A 20,358-nucleotide genomic window follows, 5' to 3' on the forward strand; every position below is an offset into this window, starting at 1 on the left:
TAAAATAAATATCGTGACAGTATACATAATTAGTTTTTTAGAGGTTGTTACCTTCTAAATCCTGGTAAGAGCTTGTATACCGTTAAAAGCTGGTCCGTACCTCATTCGGTAGTTTAGACGGATGTAATAGTCCAAGGGTACGAATCTTGATAAAAATTCCATAAAAAAGGAAGGTTTAGTATCAGTCTGTAGAAGTATACGGGGTTATTCTTTCACAAATCATATTCGTGAAACCATACCTGAGATTCGTCTTCCGGTGTGTTGTCTAACACTGAGCTCGTACTCCTCCACCTCAACTGCGGAGCACGATCTATTTTTAATTTGCATATGTCTGGTCGAGCATTAGCAGGGGAATGTTTCTTTTTTTTTTTTTTTTTAATAGGTTTCTTTTCCGATAAAATTATTCGGGGGGTTTAGCGGTGATTTTTTTAGAACATAGCACGTGGCCATTGCTATTTTTTCCCGCTTTTAGTATTTTTAATATTTGTCGCTATGCAAATGACGTAACAGATCGTAAAACAGTTTTTTATTTTATAGTATATTTTTTTTTTTTTTTTTTTTTTTTTTTTATAGTATATTTTAAAAGTATATTTGAAAAATTCGCCCAGTGTTTAAGTTTACGTCACTACATTGTGTCTTCGAAAGAAAAGAAAAGCATAGCATAATTGTTAAAAATTGGTTTAGAGCCCTAGGCTTTCAAGATTCTAGGCACAGAAACTAGGGAGCCAAGACCAAGAACTCGCATACGTTACAAGAGTTGTCCGCTCATTTCTGGCAAATAATATATGTATGTATATGTGAGATCAGGGGCCACGAGACTGCGCTCACTATAATCATCATGTTAGCTCTGTCAGTGAAATGGGAAAAGACCCGAACTCGTAAATTAACACCGAATGTGAAATCTGGGGCTGTGGGACTCCGCTACCATTGTACAGGATAGCCTTTTTTTTAAAATAACTTTAAGCAACGTGCACAGTAAGGTTTACTCACCTATTGAGGTCCTGACACCAGTTCAGATAATTATACGCGTCCCAACTCGCATTTAAAACGAATTATTTCTAATCGTACGATACTTATCCCAGTGACAAATGAAATGATCGAAGGAAGCTTCCGATTTAGAAATAAAAGTAGGCCTAGTCCACATTATATATGTAAGAACTATATTTATTTACATAAGAAAAATAATGGCAAAGAACACATATAAACATACTTGATTAATGATATCTAAATTAAAGCTATATAACTTTCGATCACATATTTTTTTGTACAGGCAACACCTTTCTCCTCAAGAAAAAGTTTTCAATAATCGGTATTATTTGGGATTTAGTGCGAGAACCTTAGAAATAAAACTGAATGACCCTTATCCTCTTGAGATCCACTACTAAAAAAAAATTTTTTTTTTTTATTGAAGTTTTGTTATATTATTGACCTTTGGGTGTCGCTTGTTAGTAAATTATCATTTTTTTCAATTTTTTTGTATTCGGTCATTAAAAAATGGTATGTGTCATATATGACACAATGGATCTCTACCTGTACAAAATGCAAACTGTTCTGTTCATGTAAAAATGGTTTATTTGACTGTTTTTATACAATAATTGACATTTTATATTTACATATGACATGCTTTGAAGCCTTTTTATTTGTCACAAGGCACAGATGGATTTTGCATTTGATACAGTACACTGTAGCTCATACACTTTTATATCAGTGCATTTGGCTGCAGTGTTTTTTGCCATTTGCAATGATTTCTGGCATGTGTTTTGCCCCACTTTTGCATTGTATTTTTCTGGGATGTGAAGTTGGAGTATCTTTCTTATTATTTTCCTTTTCTTCCTCATCTTCACTATTCATTTTTTTTATTTTCTGTACTATCTGAATGTAATAGCCATTTTGACACTTTTACTTTAATTTCAAATATTGAAGTGGGTTATTCTTCTTCTTTTTTATTGCTCTACTATCTCTTCTGTAGACAATCCAAAAATTCTTTTCATTTCATCAGCAGTAAAGTTCATAAGTTTTTCCAGGTGAATCAGTGATATTTGATTTGTGCATGTCATCATTAAGCACTGACATCAAAGAGATTTTCAGGAATATAATTTAAGAAATATTTTTCAGACTCACACTCCTTACCCTTTCAGGGTTTTTCCTGAAATGCAGGAGCAGGTAGCAAGGGCTTAAATCTATTTTTATGGTGCCATGGTGGAGTCTGTTACTGCACTGATGTCAAGAAATCTTCCTCTATTTACATAGCTGAAGCATCATTTTCATCATCGTCAAATGTATAATCTAATGACTTACATTCTTCAAAATAGTTTGGTTGATAAATGTTCTGACTGGTTTAAATGTTTGGTCACTATCTTCATCACTGGACCTGCCTTTCAGTCCACACAAATTTCTATCAATACCAAGTGTCCTATCATGTTCCTTCCTTATTTCATCTGTTGACACTGAAAAATTTATAATAAAGGTCAATGATTTAGTTTTAGTATATGATTTATCATATTAATAATTTATAAATTCTTAACAAACAAAATCTTGACCAGATAAATCAGACCAGATAAATAACTATACAAAAACAAATTACAAAAATAAATTTATTAATTTATTAATAAAAATAATTATTTATTTTTATTAATAAATTAATTTAATAAAAAATGAAAATAAATAATAGGATACATATTGCTGACTAAATGACAAAATAACTATAAAAGTAAATAACTTGCCAATATGAAAACAGTTCATAGGCTCTAATGTAATTATTGTAACATTAAGAACCAACGTGTCATATACGACACATTCAAAAGTTAGCTCATCTCATGAAATACTGTTATTAATATAGATTTTAAAAAATACTCTTATATAATCTTAGAAGTCTCCTGAACAAAATCACATTTAAATTGTAAAATTATAATCAATAGTAATAGAGAAAAATAAATACTTACATGAAACAGTCATACTTGTGATCACTTCCAAAAACATGTGCTCAGACAATCACTCATATTTTCCTTTCTATCTATCACAGTGGCTGCATGTAGTCTAATAAGCTTCACTAAACTCTACTGATGAAATTAATAACTAATATAATTGTTTAGAAAGCAAAAAACAAGAGCTGCTTCTCATTCTTTGGAAGGAAAATTGTGTGTCATATACGACACACGGCATCCAAAGAGGTTATTAGTTTCTATATTCAGGGATTAAATGCATTCTAGATAAGGCAGAAACTAACTCGTTGGGCTAGAATTAACATATCCTATATGACTAGTGATCTATGAATCAGAACAAAAGGCAAGTATCACTAGTTACATGGCTGAACATGAAGAAAAGCAAATGTAAAAGGTGATTTTCACCTTTTATAACAAGCCAGGGGACCAATAAGATTTGTGCCTGTTTCGTTTTCTCCTTTCTAGTACTTTCATTTTAGCAGGAACTTCAACTTCCTCTGATACACAGGAAAGAGGAGAGAAGCTGACACTGACAAATTTTTGTCTTTTTCCAAGTAAAATAAAATATTTTTTAAAACTGAATTAGTTTTACAATTCTTTTCAAAATGTTCCAAATGTTTCGGTTCTGAAATCTATATGTATGTACAGTATGTATGTTTGAGTTTGTCTCTATATGTGTGCAAATAGGGTGTTTCAGTGTGTTGGCATCTATTTCATTTAATATCTCAGGATGGAGTAAAGATTATGAAACGAAATTTGGCATAGTGCGTGGTGTATATGGGGAAATGATTTCATTAAATTTTGGTGGTTAAAGGTCCAGGAGAGAAGAGAAAGTAAGGATCACGTATGGTATCTCGAAAGGATTAGGACTTAATGAACATTATTGGCATTTGCAAATTTTTTATAAAACTCATTCCTTTCTTCAAAATTAAGAATTTTGCATTTTTATAAAAATGCAAAATATAAACATATTTTAAAACAAAATCTCATAACAGATGGCGCCACAAACAGTTTATTTATTATATTTAATAGTATAACAGTTATTTTTAAATAAATTCTAGAAACAGCTAGAAAGGTTACGCAACTCATTGCTAAAATTTTTACTTTTTTGCTGTATTTAATGCAAGAGATGCCTAAAAATGCAAAGTAATATGATATATATAATACTGTATTCGATTATGTAACAAGCAGATTAGCCCGGCGTTGCTCGAGCAAAAAGTTACAATAGCGAAGATTAAGATTATTACATTATAGTCAATCTTACCCGTTTTCACAAAATGCAAAAATTAGGTCCCCCCTGTTTCCACACTAATTAGAAAATTATTAGGTGGATGTAAAAATATCTTCGATTTCCCGCAAAAACGCAAAAAACCGCATCTGCGCCTGTAAATCTTGCCTTCCGCTTTCTCTTAACACTTCCATTGTAACTCAATACTTCCATTGTTGACACTTCCATTGTTGGCACTTCCCCCGCCAGAGAAGTGTTAACAACCTCTCCCCTGCGGAGGGAATTTCGAAAATTCCCTTCTTAGTGTGCATACCCTACTAAAACGCAATCAAAAGCGCTAAAAACCGCTTTTAAAATAGGTGAGTAGAAGCAGAGTTCTTCAACGTAAGCCTTAATCCACTCCCTCTCCCTCGTGGGGGGGAATTTCGAAAACTTCTTTTTTAGTGTACGTTCTAGTGACGAACCCTCACTCTGTACCAAATTTCAACTTTCAACTCCTAACCGTTTGGGCTCTTCGCTTAATACTATTGTTATTATCAACCCATCTCAATTATATATATAGATACATTTTTTTTTATTTAATTTGAATTAGGCACCTTTAAACTGAAACTAACAGATGACGTTTATATTAAATCAATGACAACACGGTTTTAATTCTGTTAAAAATCAACTGAGGTGCTTCTGATATCAGAAACAGTATCTTTCCAACATACGCACTGGAATCTAATTTAAATAGCAACGTCATCGATTATTGATTTCCTAACGTTTAATAATGCTGACGATTTTAGCGCCACAAATTTCTGAATCAGCAGTACTGTCTCAATTAGCCCAGCCGTCAACATACTTTAACACAGAAAGTATAAGGAGTCCACCGTCTGTGTTTCTCTAATCTGTAGTGTGATCTTGCAAGGTAGTTATTTCGGCAATCGAGTTATACTAGCTCAGGTTGCTGTACAATACGTTCAAAATTCTGTTTGTCAATCAATTTGTTATTATAGTAAATTTTTTAAAATTTAAATTTGACTGTATTTATACTTTCATTTGACGTTTGACTTATTTCAATTAGATTTATTTAAATAGCTACTAGATAAAATCTGCTTCGAATAATTTCAACTAAAAGTATTAAAATTCTTGTAAAATAGTACTACTCGAAATAAACAAATCATTTCAAAAATGAGACAATAATTCTAATTGAATATAACTATATAATTGAAGTCACATTTCTGGAAAATTCCATTAACAGTATTTATAAAATGTATAATTTTCGATTTCGAATAACGATTAATTGGACATTGCTCTCCATAATGCAAGGTGTCCAACCTTGCATTATGGAGAGCAATGTCTACTAGATTACTCCAATAAAAATAGAGTGGCATATAGGTCGCGAAATTTAAATTAGTAAAAACAGACTTACAAATAGTATATCGAATAATGTTCACTGTTAGCATGAATTGACTGTGTGCTTTTCTTAAATATTAAATTGTTAATGAAAACGACGGCATCTTTTACAGGTTATGTCATAATGACTATGTTACTCATTATTAGTATTTACACATTTTTCGAAAACCATCCCTACTTTAAGAATTAAGCTTTTTGTCATTTTATAACAATTAAAAATATCAAAAATTTATAATAACGAAATATCATTACAGATGGCACGATATACACAGTTTTAAATGCTTTCGGGAGAGTTAAGCAACTCGTTGCTGTATTTTTTAAATTCATAATAAGACCTGCAGACACTGTTTTGATTGTTGAAGAAGATGGTTATGTAGCGTTGAAACGAAAAATGTCTCTTAAAATGCTTATTAGTAAGTAGTATACTTTTTAATAACGTTCGAAATGACACTTCTAACATTCAGAGTTTAATGTTACTATAAGTATGATATACTGCACGTATTACACAATGAAAGGTTTTATAATTTGATTGTAATAGTTTATTACTAAAATCGCATAATTATTTGTTTTAATTGAAAATATAGAGAGGATTGTGTACAAAAGTTCAGAAACGGAAATTGCTATATCTCATTTAATTTACACTAAAATAATTCACTCAAAAGACCATTTAATATATAAGTAATTCTTACCACATTAGTGTTGTTACGATATTCAATATCATCAAACAGAGTTTGAGTACTTTCAATTATTTTATCATCATTGAAAAGACCAGACTCCGATTTCATGTTATTTTCAGTGATTTCTTTATCAGGCGAAATTCCTGTAAGCATTTCTAAATTTTCTATTCTATTGTAATTGCCAACGATTTCACATGTTTCCTAAAATAAATTTATAACATATATAAATATAATTGTTTTTTATGACTTTAATATATAAATATATAAACATACGTGTAAGTTTGCCGACCTTTAGGGGGGGATCGTTAATCCCGCGACAGGATGGTCTAGAGTCGTTCGCGTGTGGGTGTGAGGGAGGATGACACAGACAATAAGTGTCTCACAAAGAAACCCGTTTATTTAAATATAAAACAACTCACACTATACACAGATCGTTACAAAGGTGAACGTTCGAACGTTTTTGTGTCGATGTGTTTCCTATCGTCGCTCGATAGAAGGCCCCGGGGCAGCGGCTGGTGCAGCGACTCGTCGGTTGGCGTCGGCGGACCTTTCGATGGACACCTTGGAACACCTCTTGTCTCCCTTGAAACCTCTCGGAAAAGTCTCTTGTCCTTCCAATTCGGCGATTACTTCAATCTCCCTTTTTCGTATTGTTCATGTTGATTGGCTCCACGTCCTTCCTTTCTCTCTTCTCGATTGGTCCCTCGCTTGTTTCCAAGCGAAAAACGACCCCTGTTCGAGTCACGAGAAAGAACCGCCTATACAAATCTACTTGACACCCTCCGTTTACTCAGGTTGGAAAGAATTGATGGAACTTTGAAACTTGCGCTCATATTTTCCCCATTGTTGTCTAATCTGAGAGATTTTTGAAATTTAATGCTTCGATGTGATGTTCCTTTTCATAATTAACTTTTCCCTTTTTCCTAATTTTAATGATCTAAATTTCGTATACGAGCGACTTGTCAAAGGTCCATCTATACTGGAGGACATTCGTCTACAATCATTACTCATTACAATTATTGCATTTCATTTTACATTAGGCCTTCTTGTCTTTCGACATCTTTCTCCTTTTTTTTGTGCGTCGCGGTTTCAAGTGACTAACGCGTCAAATCCGATCTTTGATCGGTTTTTGTCCCTTTTAACAATGGACGATTTTCTACATTCGTTTTAACAATCTTCTAATATAAATAATTAATGTTAACCCGTTTTTGGGACTTCACATACGTGCAAAGGTATACAAATATATATTTTGTCTTGAATAATTAAACAACACAATTATCTTCATTATCTTTTGTGATTCTAAACTTTATACCGTTAAATTGATATATTTTTAAAATAGAAAATAATGTCATTTTTATTGAGAAAGTAATTAAAAACAAAACTAGTAAACAAATAGTATCTTTACCTTATTTAACACTAAAATTCTACTTGCAGAGTTTAAAAATTGTACTTGATGTGTAACTAAAATGCAAATCTTGTCTTTTAAATATTCCATTATACATCTGAAATGAATAAAAAGTGGAAATGTATTTAACTACACCATAGATAATACTCAAATACTTACTTTTCGAAGATATGTTTTGCTACTGGAACGTCAACAGCACTTAGAGGATCATCAAGGAGGAATATATCGGCATCCATATATAATGCTCTAAAAACATTAAAAATGACATCACAGTTAATGAAATTCACCAAATAAGACAAAACATATTGTTCAAACATAAAAATTTGCATTAAATTTCATGCTTTTGTCTCTCTAGTAAGTTATTTTTTTCTTTTTTTGTTGTTATCAGTGTTGATTTTATTCCTATAAAAAACTGTATGATATTAAGGTATATAAATTGTGTAATTGCGTAAATTTATTGATTTCCATTTTTAAAAAAAATCAGAATTATAGTTTAGAGAAATGAGAAAAAATGTTTATAACATTACAAAATTTTAATTATAGCAAAAAATTTAATTATGTCTGTAACATAATTAATTATATTTCAACTGGTTTGTAAAGCGAAAATGCAAAACATATCATCTGATATGACAGGAAAGATTTTGTTTGTTTTTCAATCGTGTTCTCTTTTAAATTTTTCAATATTTAAAATTCTTGCCTTATATACTCACAGTAAAGTATAATTAAAACATTTTAAAATTCAGAAAACCTCACCGAGTATTTATAAAGGGTAATATAAATTTTTGTAAATAATTCTTGCCACTATATACTGATTAGATTTGAAAGCAATAGAGATAAGCTACATTTAAACTTTTTTAAAATGAATTTATGATTAGGATATATATTTGTTTTTGTTTTCCATTTCCGTTGTATTACTATAATTGACCTAAGAGAAACAAACAGGAAGAGTAAGAGTTACTTTACCTTGCTAGATTAATTCTTGCCTTTTGCCCACCACTCATTATCACTCCTCTCTCTCCCACAATAGTTAGATCTTCTTTAGGAAACAAACTTATATCCTAAAATTGGTAAATGTAAAATACAAGATAATTATGTTCAGCATGATATGCACTGAGAAGTAGAACTTTTTATACACTAAACCACAGATATTCAGATAAATTTTAGAAAATACTAGCTGACCCGGCCACGCGTTGTTGTGGCTCAAAATGTATCTATTATAAATGTATAACACTTCCCCCGTGGGGGAAATTTCAAAAAATCTCTTCTCAGTGTACATTCTCTTGACGTACCCTATTAAAACGCAATAAAACATCAAAACGCATCTAAAATAGTATAATAAAAGCCGAGTTCTTCACAGTAAGCCTTAATCCCGTCACTTTTCCCGTTTCAGAAGAGTAAGGTACTAACATTGTGACACGAGAATTTTATATATAAGATAAATTATTTATAAGTATCATTAAATGTAATTATTATACTTAAGGTAAAAATTAAGACAGAGTATATGCTTAGACCACTGGACACGTTACCACATACACCAAGTGTCTACCATAAAAGCATATTCAGTAAAAATTTGCATTTGTTTTTCAATATATGTGAAATTATTAAATAATCGAAATATTGAAGATATTTTTCATCACGTGTAATAAAGACATACCTTTCAATTTATAAACGTACGATTGCCGAAATTATAGGTTTATTCGTTATCATAATAAATAGTTAATTTATCAACTTTACTTTTGCTTTTGAGGATTTCTTATATGAGAGGAAGATTTAGCTTTTTGATTAGGACTTACGTCGTTCAGTCAGACTTACAAAAAGACAGGTGCACAGAAGTTATGCAAAACACTCTGAATTTCTAATAACTTTTTCTCTGAACTTCTAAGATTTCAGCTCTGAACTCACATTAGGTTCAACGAGAGCATGAACTGAAACATTCATACCTTAAAGATGTTGCATTCACGATTTAAAAGTAGAAAACTTAACTGTGATTTTGTACTAAATTCGCAGTATCAAATCATTTACTATCCAACGATATACATATTTTAACACTCACTGAAAATTGTGTCTAAAATGAATTAAATTTCGAATAATTTATTTATCATCTGTAAATTGAGGTATGTTATCGAAGTTTCAACAAAAAATTGTTTTTTTTTCAAAGATTGATTCTGCCGTCAAATAATAAGGTTGGTCAAGCTGAACTGATAGCAAAAGCAAATCAAATATTAATTTTGTTTAAAATAAATTTTATAAACTGTTGGAATCAAGTAGTTGTTGCGCATGTCCACTACCGTGCGTTACGCATTCGTTACCTAAGTTTCATGTTCCGTTTAATCCATATATTATATGGAACATGACACTTAGGTAACGAAATTGAAGTAATTGCGCATGCGCTAGGAAATCTGACTGACGGACTAAGTCGCACGACGGACAAAAGTCCTAACATAAGCACTTTACCACTATATACCACTTTACTACGTGCTCAAAACAAGCATAACGGAGATCGGTCCCAAAAAACACGAAACATCTGGTTATAATAACTAAATTCATTAGTCACAATTCTATAAATAATTAATTACAGACAAACAAAATAAAAAATATACATTTGTATTTAAAATAAAGTGCATATACACTCAAACCTGTTTTTGTGCGGTCTTTTTTTTGTGCGATTTTTTATATGTGCAATGTGTTTTGTGCAATTATTTTTGTGCAGTATACCAATTTGATTGAAATTCATATACCGCACACAAAAAAAATCACACAAAACTAATCGCACAAATAAAAAATCGCACAAAAAAAGACCACACAAAAACAGGTTTGAGTGTATTGCAAACGAAGCTATTTCACTTTATATTCCAGTGTCAATTTAACTAAACTACTAATGTATCAAGGAGATATTCTCAGAGTATTATTTAAAAAATGAAACTGTATAACCCTCGTTTCACAAGTTTCAAGATACAGTACGACGATGTTGATCTTACTAATTACTATTAAACCATAACACTTAATATAAACCATGCCAATTATAAGAAGTTGTTATCTTCAATCACCTTAATCCTATTAATAAGGTTGATTATTTGTTATTTCAAATTATCCAAGTTCAGTGACGTACGATATAGTATGGCATGAAGGTATAGTATGGTTTAATTCTAGTGTTTTACCACAAACGGTTATGGTTTAACATATAGGGGAACAAATGAAAAAGAATGTTACTGTTTTATGGTAATTCATCTATGTTTAATTTGTGTTTTGTAAATTATCTCTGGCGATGTATTTTACTGGATGTTAAACTATTGACACTCGTAGCGCACTTTAACTCAAAATTCAACAGAAAATAACATAATACAAAATGCTCATTTATGCTCATACCTGAACAACATTTTAAAAGAATAACAGGAAAAGTGTACGATGTTATACTTTATGTCTTAGGATGTGTACCAATGGTTCCGTTTCATGTTTACTCGCATATCAGTGAAGAGGGGGTAAAATGATACATTAGCCCGAAATGCATATGGAAAATTAAACATGTCACAATAAAAACTATACATCAATAAACTTGAATAATTTGCTGTGAGAAATGACCGATCATATTAATAGGATTAAATTGATTGAATATAATAGCGAGGTTGAGGCCGAAGTTTTAAAAGCAAAAACATGTACGTCGGACGTTCAGCGCCGCTTTCCTGTAAGCCGAGAAGTTTGACAATGGCGTTTGAAATGTCGAGCATGATTCCACTGACATTCCAAACACCATTGTCAAACTTCTAGGCTTACAGGAAAGCGGCGCTGAAAGTCCGACGTACACGTTTTCGCGTTTAAAACTTCGGCCTCAACCTCGCTAATAATAATAATACAGTACCAGAACATATAATAAATTATAAGAAGTGTGTAACACATTATATTTGTCACTGAAAACAAAGTAAAACTGAATAGAAATTTTCTTCCGTTTATCGGGAAACACAGCGTTTGATTATTTACCAGAAAAATTTATCAACAGTGTTATTTCTATTCTCTGAATAAATGATTGTTTACGTCCGTATCAAATTTGAACGAATCACATGCTGTTAATTTGTAGGTGTAACTGGATTGCCTGAGCCTGAGAAAAACACGGATAAAAGTGTGACTAGAAGGTAGGCACTTCCTTGATCCTTAGTCGGGACTAACACCATCGTCTCGTTTGACACGGAAGACGCGACAGCGAGATTTGTTTAAGGGTGCGACTATGCAGACGCGAGTGAGTGAATTTTCCGATCGAGCGAGAATATGTGGCGATGATAGCACGTATCAAACCATGATAGATATGTGCAAGAACAAAACATTGCTCTCGCCAGCGATATTTTTCGCTTGTGCATAGTTTTCCATTGCGAGAACTATATCGCTCGCAACCTCTCGCTCACCAGTAAATTGGAGTCTGCATAGTCGCACCCTAAAAGTAGGTCACGGGAGCGGCCACGTGCACGGACGATCGGATTCGAGGTGGAGGAGATCTGAGAGACGGCGCACCGGTAGTGAATCACTCGGATTAACAACTAATAACAATTTAATTTCAAAGAAAGCGTGAACATGATACAATTTACAATTTAGTAAGTCATTAAATTTCAGGGTCTATAGACGAAAGTGGTCGCGAGAGAGAGAGTTTACACGAGGTTGGCATGGCGATAAATACCTGGGGTTGATGGTGTTCGAAAGCGCTCTGATGCTGTTTAAGCAGAGGTGGTTGACTTGTTCTTGATTGTTGTAGCAATGTTTCTTAGTCACAGGAGATAGTTCGTCTTCAGAATGAGTAACAGTAGACGAAAAAGTATCCGTATGAACTAGATGTATCCGTTCGAACTAGATAAGGAACACTATTAAACGGTGGGAGGAATGGACGACGAATGCCTAAACTCGCAGCTACTTGCTATATGGTACTGATGAAATCGAGGCAGCAGGTCAGAAGTTTACGAGAAAAGTTCTCAGTATCAAAAGAGACGCTAACAGACGATTTACTCCGAGGTGTGAAAGTTGACAGTTATTCGACGAATTTTATTTCCAAGATGTTATGTTTTGATTTAGTTATGTTGTTAATAAGTTACGCAGTGAGGGAGGATTTTCACAAAAGTTATAGAAGTATTTATTCAGCAAGATTCACAGAGAGAGAACAAAATATACAATAGTACACTCACTACAAGGACCCGAAAGGATCATGGGTAGCGCGATAATCCGGATGACGTCATAACCTAAGTCCTTCTTGCCATCCGGGCGAAAACGATCGAAGGTGAGTGATACTCACACAACTAAGATTATTAATACTATTTATATCGTTTCCGGAAAAGTTTTTCCACTCAAAGAATAAAAAAAACAATTAAAGAAAGAAATACCTAAATAGTTCCTTTCAACTCAGATTACATTTTTGTTATTTCTGTTAGAATGAGTAATTACACTAGTCTACAAATTGAAAAAAAAATTTCGGAATAGAAACAGCAATAAGTGAATTTTATTATTTTTTGTTATCTGAATCTGAAAATGAAGCAAGTTTTTCTCCATCACCCAGCACATTTTTAGTATATACCGTTAAAAAATTGATGAAAAATGTGAATTTCCCACAGTGACCAAGTTTATTGGTATATTAAATATTCATGCGATGCTAAATAAATTTCTAGTACTGATATTTTATTTTTCTAATTACATAAAAAACTGTTGTATAACAAACTAAAACAGGCATAAAACGTACCTGAAATATTTTATCACTGGAGTTGGATAATCACTTCTTCCTTCGGTGTAGGGTAGGATCTTCTCTGTGCAGAAACCAGCAGTAGTGACTCATCATCAATTGGTAACGCTGCTCAATTTGCAATATGTCCTGGTGAAACCGTTCACCCTGCTCATCACTCACTGCACCCAAATGTGGTGAGAAAAAGTCCAGATGAAAATGCAAGAAATTAATTTTTAAGGACATCCGGCAGCCTAAATTTTTATAGTTCAGCAGGAGATTTTTTACTAAAATATTATTTTGTGCTTTGTTATTTCCATGAAAACCATGGAGTACATCCTTAAAATGATTTCCGTGCCATTAGATCTACGTTATTGAACTTCATGTCAAAGTTTTCATCATTAAGTAATTTTCTAATCTGAGGTCCAACGAATACGCCTTTCTTTAATTCAGCTTCACTTAACCTAGAAAACACTTGGCTTACATGATTAAATCCTGGTCCTTCTTTATTCAGTGCTTTAACAAAAGTTTTTTATCAAACCCAATTTTATATGTAAAGGGGGCAAAATTACTTGTTGACAGTTGACTGATGAAACATTCTTAATATTGTTTTTCCCAAAAGTGAAAGTGTCTGCCAATCTTTAACCACATAATGTTCACTTGTTGCATGACTGTTCGACATAAAAAGCAGCAGTATTTTGTAAAGCCACCTTGCAGTCCGAGAAGATGACCAATAACTTTTAGGTCGCCACAGATATGCCATAAGTGAGCACTATAATTGACTGTTTTTATACTTAATGACATATTTTTGTATGTTTCTTTCAAACCAATAGCATGTGCTACTAGTATAGAAGGATTCTTGTTTGAATTATCCAGTAGCACTGCTATTAAGCTCGTTTGTGATGAGTCTATAAATTACCGCAAATCATCAGCTTTATAAGGAATATTCAACTCAGACATCAAACTATTTATATCACAACAGGAACACAACTGATCTGCCATAGTGAAATATTTCATTAAATCCTTATTTCTGTGTCTGAAAAATGAAACTTTGGTATCCTTATGCAAATTCCATTGATTTAAGCGTGAACCTAACACTTCTGCTGGCTGTTTTGATAAATGCAAGTCGCGAGCCAAATCGTTTAGTTCCACTTTTGAAATGAGACGTGGTTCACTATTTCATTTTTCTGGTATAAAATCTTCGTCTCTTGAACCTTGTGCCGCCGCATCAGAAGAATCCTCTTCAGAATCAAGTATCTCCTTCCAAGAAGCTGGGACTGTGTGAATAGGTAAAATCTCTCCGTGAAGAACTGGTCTCATAGCAGTGGAATATTTGGATACACAGTATTACTTTTATTTTTTGCAAAGAAACCTCTAACCATTGTTAAACAGAAATAGCAGTCATAGTGATTTGCTTGTTCTCGCCAAATCATAAGTATAGCAAAAGGCAAATGCTCTTTTTCCCCTCGTAACCACTGCGTGAGCTTGGCGTAACACCTGATACACATCAAATGCGGCGTTCATTGTTTGTCTTGATCTCAGAATGGAAAGTCCATAGGCAGTTTTCATCAATTTTGAAATGGGCCTACACTGACAATTTGTTGCGAATTCGCCACATACATAACAAAACACACCCGGAAAATTTGTATACAAACGTGTTTACCGTCGCATATTTCAATAAATATCAAGGTAAAATAAAAAATTTCCAAATTTATTTTACATGCAATTGAACACGGATTACCACTCACAACTGCAATCGCCAATGTCTTGAGCTTCACTTAGATAATGCGTTTTCAAAGACCGATAAAGTTTCTCCTTTGTTCATGGTCGATGATTCATTGGTTAGAGCGTGGGTGCCGGAATAAATAGGTTATAAACTGGCACCAATCAGGTAGCTGTTCTTTTGGTCAGCAATCTTACTCATATCCGGATGTACTGTACCTTTTCTCCGAAACTACTGAATTGTAAAAATGTAAATGTAAAATGTGTCAATTGTAAAAATGTTGAATTTTGAAATTTAAATTTTAAATTTAAGAATATTTTTGGCAAAACTTTTAGTTTAAATAAAAAAGTTATATTTACGACTGAAAAATTAAATAAAAACCGCGTTAAAATGTGCACCAGCACAAGAGGAACAAGTCAAAGTTTGCCATTTTTCATGGGCTGGGTTTGAACATCTGACTGCCCTTAAAGTTAAATAATTAAATAACGTGACGGCATAGAGCATTTCTGATCACACTTTCCGTTTCAGCCATGAAAAATACATTAAAAAAAAAAAAAATCACTGACGTATCTGTTTCGACAATTATACAGACTAGTGTTATCGTCGTGTAGATTGCACAATTAAGAGCACAATATGATCATAATTACGAATGTTATTGCGTTGTGATAATATTTTATACTTTAACTACGCACTTACTGGTAAAAAATCAAACCAAAATATAAAATTCAAAATTCTCATACAAACTTTCTAATATTTTTTAATATTATAAGAAATAACTTAATAAGCTACTATTCTAAACAGCTTAATACAACATGTAAAAGTAATTGTCATTTAATTACTTGTTAGTATTCTGAAGCTTTTCGTCTTTAATCAAGATAAGTAATCGAAAATCGTGGCTAATAACTAGATACAAATAGTGCATACCTTTTCTAGAGCAGTTATATGCAGAACTTTTCTATATTTCTCTTCTTCGTATTCTTCTCCGAACAAGATATTTTCTCTGATAGATTCGTTGTAAATCCAAGCTTCTTGAGAAGCATATGCAATTTTTCCTTTCACTTTCACTTTGCCAGAAGTAACAGGAATTTCTCCCATAACGGACATTAAAAAAGACGTCTAATCAAATTAATAAATTGTATCATTATTTGATATGAAAAATTATGCGTAAACAATATAAGACGTAAGCATTTAAAAAGTATTTATATGTTAATGTATTTAAATATTCTAATTACTAACTGCTTTTATTGTTTTTAAAAATAAAAAGTCTAAAAAATACTTAAAATTCTCTTTTAAATGAACGAGTTAAAATTAGTCTTTTTAGCCCGACTTCGGAAAACTCAAGACACAGAAATGGAAAATATTGAAGTTAATAATCACTTCTTACTTTATTTAAACTTTTCATCACCATATGCATATCGCTTTTTCAGCCTCATCAGTGGTTATTTCGTTTTACATCATCTGCGCTCTTATATTCTATTAACACATCCCAGCATGCATCTATGCTGACTCCGGTATTCAAATTAATGGTATTTACATATTATGAGACGCATTGTAGAACACTAATGCATTAGTGTTCTACAATGCGTCTCATAACTACATTTTCTATTTTATACAATATTTTTATATTATCACGGTCAATAATACAGGTTTTAGCACTACAATGTTGGTACCACGGAAATTCTATTCTTTTCAATCTTATTGCCGCATCTTGCTCCTTTAATCTTATTCTAAGTTTTCTTCCTTTTTCGCGGATGTAACCCTTCTTATCTGTACAAGTACTGTACAGTACATTGTAACTTATAAACGTCTCCTGCCACATCCAGAGGATTCTTCTTTGGATGTGGCAGGTTTACATCGCGAAACAGGAAGAAAACTTGGAATAAGATTAAAGGAGTACGAAGTGGCAATAAGATTGAAAAGAATAGAATCTCCGTGGTACCAGCATTGTAGTGCTAAAACCTGTATGACCGTGATAATATAAAAATATTGTATAAAATAGAAAATGTAGTTATGAGACGAATTGTAGAACACTAATGCATTAACAATTATGTAAATACCATTAATTTGAATACCGGAGTCAGCATAGATGCATGCTGGGATGTGTTAATAGAATATAAGAGCGCAGATGATGTAAAACGAAATAACCACTGATGAGGCTGAAAAAGCGATATGCATATGGTGATGAAAAGTTTAAATAAAGTAAGAAGTGATTATTAACTTCAATATTTTCCATTTCTGTGTCTTGAGTTCTCCGAAGTCGGGCTAAAAAGAGTAATTTTAACTCGTTAGTTTAACCGTACGTTTCTATATTCAACGGTTGACTCAACGGTGAGAGAACAACGTTTCTAAATGGACCGTTGAGTTCTCCGTTGAGACTAGTGACGTCAGCGCTGTTTCACCGTTGAGCTCAACGGTCTCAACGACCTAAAAGACCGTTGAGTATTCAACAAACTAAAATGGCGGCTTCCACGAAAAAGTAAATTTCGCTTATAGAAACTATCCATTCGCTGCTGTTGATGCTGTAATAGCGGACAGATTAATGAACGATCTGTATATGATAAAACATGTGATTGCACGATTATGTTGGATATTTTGGTCAATATTGAAATATTAAGATTTTTTCATTTGTCCAAAATTGATTGCAACCGATATTCAGCCCTCTTTAATTCTTCCTAATGATGTATTCAAGAAATTAATTAAAATTATTAAAGAAAGACCCAGTATACAAGAAAATGATTCAGATATGGGTTCATTTGAATAAAAGAATTTATTCGAATAATGGTTAAGCGAGTTACTATAATTAGTATTTAGCAAAACAGTGACGATCGCCACCTTCTCATTACTTAAGTCAGCCATCTTGAAAAGCGACCTCTCAACGAAAGCGTTTCTTTTTTCTGCAAAACGGACGTCAGATCGTTCAACGGAGGGACTCAACGGAAAATTTACTGTTGAGTCAACCGTTGAATATAGAAACGTACGGTAAAAGAGAATTTCAAGTATTTTTTAAACTTTTTATTTTTAAAAATTTATAACAACAGATCCCATTGCTTTTATTTATTTATTTGCTTTTATTGTAGAATGCATGTGTTAAAAAGCAGTAATATAACATGTACAATAAATAATAATAAAAATTACATTCATTCATCATACTGAACTTACCTGTAAAGCAAACATTTTATAGGTGTGTATGAAAACTAAATCAGAACACAAGCTAAATTATCGTGCATAATATTTTAGTTACAACACTACAAATGATCATAAGTTTGTTCTTCTACTTTTTCACAAAATAATCTGTCATATCTATGTACAGACCAATAGGTTGAATCAATCATTCTACTGTTATTAATGATATGAGTTAATAAAATCGAATTTTCATTTTGGATCACTTCACATAAATTATGTTTGAAGCAACTACAATTTTATTTTATATCTTCTACATTGATAGTAACAACTTATTGGTTTAATAAGAAACGAAATGTAAAAGTAACTAAAATCAATTATCATTAACATACCCTATTTTGAAATACGAGAAGGTTGCTCAATTCGTACCCCATAAGTATAAATTGTACGATTTTATAAATAAACAAGAATGGTTTGTTTTATTCAAAACTTGTATGAACATTATTGTTATTTATCACAATAAAGTTTGAAACATCTGTACCTATTTAATTATTTATGTTAATTTTCATATAAACTAAAATCGGTACGATCATTAATGTAAGAAAACCAGTTTGCTAAATGGTACACCTACATCGTATATCATACCCAAAAACGAAATTAAACGAAAATATGTAAAGCCTGTATTTCGTAACTAATATATTTAAATACAAATATTTTTTATCACGTCACCTTCGCATATTCAGTTACTACAAACGTCCCAAACATACTTTTTCGTATTTTTGTCAACTCCAGCACATAGTTTATAAACCCCAGTCTCACGTTTTAAGCACCGAATCATGTTTTCTTTACAGTTTTCTGCACAAAGATTACAAGATCAATAGCTTTTCCTTGTTTGATTTTTTCCTTTTTAATTTCCGTTGTTTGTAGCGGAAGTTTTCCTTTTTTAATTTTTTGATCTTGCCATTCAGGTTGCTCCTGGGATACGTAAAGACGACGAATGATACTATAAATACATCTTTCATGTATTTATAGTATCATTCATTTTTTGTAGTTTTTTCTGTGTTAAAAGAATGTAGTAATTTATATTCTTCCTCCAATTACAGTGCCAGTTTTCTAGATTAGCTGCAGTAAGCTCAAACAAGGATGATTTCAAAAAGCATGTTTAAGTTAACTGACTCTTTCTCCATATTTGCTGTCAGATCTTTAAAGCCTTCCGAATTTGAATTTTTTTATTTAATTGCATTAGATAACGTTGTAGAGTTAACTATGGAATTTTATATTGTCTGTGTTTCATTAAAACCAAAAACATCACTATGTAAATAGCTTAACGCCTAGTCTATATTTTATTGCTTACGACTATTATAAATTCTTTTGACATGTTTTTGTCTACAATAGAACAAAAACACAACAAAATCAAAGCAATAATGTGTTGTTAAATTTATTTCTTTACTTATACCGACACTCGGCAGACAAAAGTTAGTAACATAGAAAATAATTTCTTAAATCGTACCAGTACGATTTAGGAATATTACGTAAGTACGACTTAAGACAAGACACGAGTTATATTTCAAATAAACATAATAAAACATGGAATAAAGCTATTACGATTCGTTTTGAGTAAACAACTATTAAGACAACGGAATAAACACTTAAAAAGGAACGTGACTTTATCAATAATTGACTTGCTACCAAGCTATCAAACAAATACAAAAATTATAAGAAAACAATAATAGACTTATTTGTTGATAAAATTTGATACTACGCCGTCGGTAACAGACTCACTCCGCGTATTAATATGGTTTACTGCAGTGTACAACTTTTTGGCGGTAGAACCACTGTTTCCGCGGTATTAAATTCAGTGGTACGATTTGAGCAACTTTATGCAATGAAATTATTTTGTATGTTCACTACTAGTTTAAAATAACAGTTTAAAAACAGAAAATAAAGTGATAACAAATTTTGGGTTAATAATTTGGCATAAGAATCATCTTTAGATAAGTTACACGAATGAATTTTACGAAATGTAATTATAAATGTGCCGATGTACAGTTTTAGGTAAAATTTCACTTATTAAAAGTCATTTTTTAAGCAATGAAAAGTTAAATTCTATAACAAATTATGCACACAATAAATAATACAAATTATTCTCCAACTATTTTTCTCTCTCCCTACATCA

The 20,358-nt window shown here is 32.0% G+C and overlaps 1 protein-coding gene across 1 annotated transcript in view; it reads right to left on the reverse strand.

Moving 5' to 3' along the window:
* LOC136977324 (ATP-binding cassette sub-family C member 4-like) overlaps nt 1–20,358 on the reverse strand; it is a 78,368-nt gene that overhangs the window by 27,098 nt on the left and 30,912 nt on the right. The window contains exons 11-15 of the mRNA XM_067272792.1: nt 15,987–16,178; nt 8,614–8,708; nt 7,810–7,896; nt 7,651–7,747; nt 6,258–6,446 (exon numbers count right to left, since the gene is read on the reverse strand). Of these exons, the coding sequence (XP_067128893.1) occupies nt 6,258–6,446; nt 7,651–7,747; nt 7,810–7,896; nt 8,614–8,708; nt 15,987–16,178 (660 nt within the window). The remainder of the gene's footprint in view (nt 1–6,257; nt 6,447–7,650; nt 7,748–7,809; nt 7,897–8,613; nt 8,709–15,986; nt 16,179–20,358) is intronic.

The sequence above is a fragment of the Centruroides vittatus genome, unplaced genomic scaffold, assembly GCF_030686945.1.
Source record: "Centruroides vittatus isolate TY-2023 unplaced genomic scaffold, ASM3068694v2 contig_453, whole genome shotgun sequence".
Taxonomy (NCBI): Eukaryota; Metazoa; Arthropoda; class Arachnida; order Scorpiones; family Buthidae; genus Centruroides; species Centruroides vittatus.